The following is a 5,234-nucleotide window of genomic DNA, read 5'->3' as shown; positions in this document are numbered from 1 at the left end:
CCCCCCCCCCCACCACGTGGTACCAAAATCCAACGATGCTCAGGTCCCTTGTATAAAATGGCATAGTATTTGCATATAATTATGCACATTCTCCCATATACTTTAAATCATCTCTAGACTACTTATAATACCTATAACTATTAAATACTATGTTAATAGTTACAAATACAATGTAAATGCTATATGCAAATAGTTGGCAGTAGAGTACAAGACAAATTCAAGTTTTGCTTTTTGGAACTCTCTGGAATTTTTTTTCAAATATTTTCTATCTGCAGTTGGTTGAATCCTTGGATGCAGAACACATGGATATGGAGGGCTGACTGTAATAATAATAATATGCAAAATAACAGAATCCTGGAATCTTCAGGCTGGAGGGAACCTGGAGATAATTTGTCCATTGTTTTCTGACTCTTGTCCCTCAATATACTAAATATGTATGTCACTTCGTGGTTTGGATTGAGATCAGCTAAACTTGTACCCTACAGCCCCAAAGTCCGTGCATGTGAGGGCATGAAAGCCTCTGAAAAGTTCTGCAGTAAGAAAACCCGCCTCATTTTGTTCAAGGAGCTTTTTAAAGTTTTTTATTTTATAGATGTGATAACTTAGGTTCCAAGGCCATGTGACTAGTCGGCAGTGCAGCCAGGCAAGAACGCAGACCCCCTGCCTCAAGCGCCAGTGGGCTGTCTGTTTACCTGAGCTGCTCACTGAATTGAGAGGCTAGATCATTATTTCTCATACTGGGTTCTTTGGAACCCCAGTCTCATGAGATCTTAGTGAGTATTGAGCTAGGGACACACACTCTAGTCACATCAGCTGAAGACACCCAGAATTACAGAAAGCTGAACAGGTTGATTGGCTGTGGGGCTTCTCAGAATCTTTAATATGGTGTCTGTGTGAAGCATCAAGGTAGGGAGGGGATGTGTAGGATCCCCCAACTTATATGGCCCAGGAATTCCTGTTTTAAGGAGCCGCTCTCTGTGGATTTGTTCTGTGGATGTGAGTTGAGGTATTCAGGTCTGGGTCAATGAAGTTTATGTCATTTTCTGTACCCCTTTCCACCCCACCCCAAGCATTGCTGCCCTTTCTGTGTTGAAGAGGAAATTGGTCAGTGCAGCCAGCTCCCTTCTGCCCTTCTGACGCTTGTTCTTCCATATTCCAGAGCAAGGAGATGGGCCTGCAGATGCACGAGGAGCTCCTGAAGGTCACCAATGAGCTCTACACGGTGAGTCTCGCTCAGGCTCCGCTGCTGTTTGGGATTGGGCCCCCTTTCTCCTGCGCCCAGCACGGGGGGATGGCTGACCAGAGATCTGGGGTGACCTTGGGCCTTTTTGTTGTGTCTTTTGCCTGAGTGACAGTGGGTCATCACAATGGGATGTAATGACTCACAGCCCCAGCTTCTGATTCAGTACGTTTGGGGAGGGGCCCCGGGCATGTTTCATTTGTAAAAGTTCACAGAGATCCAGATTACCTGCCAGCTGTGGGAATGTATTACCTCCCAAACCGGAAGACGCAAAGCTGGAGTGGAGAGAGCGTGGGTCAGGTAGGACAGGCTGAAGCTGAGGCCCGCTCCTTACTGACTGTGGGACCTGAGGCGGTCATGTAGCTCATCTGGGTCTCAGTATTCTCATCTGCAAAATGGAACACTCTTCTGAGGGTCACGTGAGGGGTGGAGGATAGGGGTTGGGGGGGTGGATGAGCATGCCTCACCATCTCAGGGGAATAATTTCAGAACATCACAATTTGGCCCAGAACTGACCTTGTTCCCTGCTTGGAGGCAAGATCTAACTGGGTTTGGGATGGGTGTTAGAATTTAAGAAGGTGAGTGGATGGGGAACACAAGCACAGTGGTTATAGTGAGGGAAGTTACAGCCTGTGCTTTGAGGAGCCATGGGCTTCTGTTGGGAGGAGTGAGGAGAGGCCCAGTGACAGCCTTGGGGAGCAGGGTGGGGAGGCCCAGCAGACAGAACTGCAGGCCCGCCACCCCTAAGGCAATCAGGCCAGAGAAAAACTGTTATGTTTTAAGTGTGTGGAGATTCCTTATAAAGCTTCTCATTAAAAGGGGAGGATTCTGCTGCTAAAATTATATTTGAAAATCTCTGGTATGAGGGGAAGAAGAGCAGGTTGTGAGAGGCCCCTCTCTTTGGTATTGTTATCTTTCTAAGTCCATGTTCTGTGCAACCAGCAGGTGGTAGTCCTCTCAGGGGCCAAGAGCCTTTGCCCAAGAGCCTGTACTTCAGGTTGGAAGTCCTGCCTCAGACTCCAACCTGCTATGGGACTTTGGGCCAGGCATTCAATCTTCTGGGCCTCAGTCTCCAAATCAGTAAAATGGGGGTGAGAGTTCCTAGAGATTAATCTATAAAAGTTGAAACACACATTTCTGTGATTCCAAGTTAAGGAGAAAAACTCGCACCCTGGCAGTTTTTTAATGGATCGTTGCTTGGGATAAAGGAAGCACTGCTGCTGGAGAAAACATATGACTTTGAGTCAGATTGGACTGTGGGGAAATCACCTTGTGGTTTACAGCACAGACTCTGGAGCTGGAGACCTGGATTCAAATACAGTTGATAAATAGAAATAATAATACCTGCTTTTTACACACCCTTGTGAGAATTAAAGGGGATCAGATATGTAAGCATGCCCAGGACAAAGAGAACCAAGAGACACAGCGTATCAGAGGTTCCCAAGTTCCCATCACCACTGCTATCTCCACCTCCCTGGCGAGTGTGAAGTGGACTGTGTGTTCCCGCTTTAGCACCCGGTGGAGAAGCCGGGTGGTAAAGGGGCAAGGACGGGAACCAGGTGAGATGTTTCTCCTCAGAATTCTGCAGAGGGTTTGTTCCCCCGTTGAGGACCTTTTCATGTTTCTCAGGCACTTCACCTCCACAGTGTTCCAGCAACTGGGTCCACATCCGGGACCCCAGCCACTCCCACCCAGATCTCTAAGCTTTCCTCTGGGCTCCAGCTGGGCTCCCCTCCTGGGTGCTCTCTGTTCACCCCAAATTTCTCCCCCGTTGGCTCCTTTACCCCTGTAGATCCCCCGGACTACAACTGCCCTCTTTCCTTCTCTGCTTGTCTGAGTCACACTCAGTTTTCAAACCCAGACCAAACTCCACTATCGTGAGCAAGCCGTCACCTCTGGGCCTCAAATTCCTTTGGCAGTTTTAAAAAACCCCTTATGTTATCTTGAATGTCTCCACCCTGTCTCTTCCGTTGGCACGTACACTCCCTGGAGTCGGATCTTGGTGAGAAGCACTGTGCTTAGGGCCCAAGGCCTCAGTTTGAACCCAGCTGTTTTGTCTTGGGCAAGTCACTTCAGCTCTCAGTGAAATGTGGGCTGGCAATAGAAGCTTTCTCCAGTTCGTAGGCTGGATAGGGCAGGCGGGTCAGGGACCAGGAGGATGACACTGGTGCCCACACATGGGTGTCCCTGCTGGCCATGGGGCAGGGTGGCTGGACAGAAGTGACACTGGCCTTAGACACGCAGGCCAGGCAGGCAGGCTGGTCCCTGCTTGCCATCTCCCAGCAGCCTGGCAATGGCCTCGGAGCTGGTGGGGAAGGAAGGGCCAGCCCCTCCCCACTCTCTCCTTTTTCCATGTGCTGTAGAAAAGTGAGAACACGGTGGTGCCAACAGCACCCCCTGCCCCCCACCAGGTCATTCGCTGCCTGCACTGAGTTTTCAGTAGTTGCCCAGAAATTCATTTAAATTCAGATATTTGGGGCTGCCTTCTGTGGACTTAGCACCACAGGAGACATAGCAGCCGGCCGTGAACATTTCAAGAGTTGGTCTTTGAAGTGTCTTGTACATCCTTGGTGTTCCCAGGGTACTTGTTGAAGGAGGGAGGGAAGGATCTATGAATAAGTGAAAGAAACTGGTTTTGCCTGCAAGGAGTTTAGAATCTGCACAGGGAGATAAGAGTAAACTTGTGAACTGGTGATATCACCGCCTAAGACAGAGCCTAGCGTGTGCTGGATACCTGGACTCCGAGGGAGGGCACCTAGACTGTGAGCCTGGGGGAGCTGAGCCAGGTTCTCTACAGCTGTCCCTGTAGGGCAGTGCTGGCACACCGTAGGCAATCAATACATATCCACTGAGTGAAGAAATGAGGGGTGGAGTTTGTGCATGTGTGAGAGATTGACTGAGGGTTCAGAAAAGGGCTGTCCCCAGGCGGGCTACGGTGATCAATGGTGAGTTCTGGGCCTGGTGCCTTTGGATGGGTAGGAATTAACAAAGCAGAGGGGGACAGAGGAAGAGAAAGGGAATTCTGAGCAGGAAAGACAATACAGGATCATGGCAGAGCAAACCAGTTACAGCGGGGAGGTGGGTTTGAATTCCTGCTGCACAACCTCCCAGCTTGGCCAAGTCAAATCTCGTCTTTGGACCTCAAAACAAGGATAATAATAATAACCATGGCCAGAATGTATCTCACACTGTATTAGATACTTTATACACATTATTTAATTGACACACATTTTACAGATAAAGAAACTGAGGCACAAAGAAGTAAAGCCTGGCTTAAGGCCTTTGTATCAGTTATCAACTGCTGCATAACAAGTTCTGTCAAAACTCAGTGGCTGAAAACGACAACCATTTTATTCGCTCGAGATTCTGTGGGTTGGTGATTTGGACTGGGTTCAACTGGGGCCACTGATGTGGCTACAGTTTCCTGGCCATTGAAAAAAAGAGCCCCAAATGGGAAAACCCCAGTGGGGTTTCAAGCCTTTGTTTGTGTCACATTTGCTAATATCTCATTCCCCAAATCAAGTCACACAGCCAAGCCCAGAGTTGTGGGATGGAGAAGTAAACTGCTTGTGAAGTGACGATGCAAGGGGCATCCCTGAGGCCATCGGGCAACTACTGTGGACGTCTTTGCAAACAGTCCACCACAGCACCCAGTTGCTGAGGACGCTCTGGACCCCAATCCCATTCTTCGTTACTAGAGATTTGCTTTGAGCACTTTCTGGTTACCATGCCTCGTTATGCAAGCCTTTAGATGCTCCCTCCTCCCCCAGCCCTGGAGTCATGACCACAGGGACTAAAGAGGAAACGATGTAGAGAAAGGACTGTCCAGTAAGCCCCACGTTTTTTCTTTCAATGTTTTTTTTTTGTTTTTTTTTTTGTGGTACGCGGGGCTCTCACTGTTGTGGCCTCTCCCGTTGTGGAGCACAGGCTCGAGACGCGCAGGCTCAGCGGCCATGGCTCACGGGCCCAGCCGCTCCGCGGCATGTGGGATCCC

General features: G+C 49.3%; 1 protein-coding gene across 1 annotated transcript in view; it reads left to right on the top strand.

Moving 5' to 3' along the window:
- SRGAP3 (SLIT-ROBO Rho GTPase activating protein 3) overlaps positions 1-5,234 on the top strand; it is a 257,414-nt gene that overhangs the window by 162,576 nt on the left and 89,604 nt on the right. The window contains exon 4 of the mRNA XM_007463719.1: positions 1,160-1,222. Within this exon, the coding sequence (XP_007463781.1) occupies positions 1,160-1,222 (63 nt within the window). The remainder of the gene's footprint in view (positions 1-1,159; positions 1,223-5,234) is intronic.

This window comes from Lipotes vexillifer, unplaced genomic scaffold (assembly GCF_000442215.2).
Source record: "Lipotes vexillifer unplaced genomic scaffold, Lipotes_vexillifer_v1.1 scaffold1387, whole genome shotgun sequence".
NCBI lineage: Eukaryota > Metazoa > Chordata > Mammalia > Artiodactyla > Lipotidae > Lipotes > Lipotes vexillifer.
The sequence above is the reverse complement of the archived record's forward strand: the minus strand, read 5'-3'. Positions and strand labels throughout refer to the sequence as shown.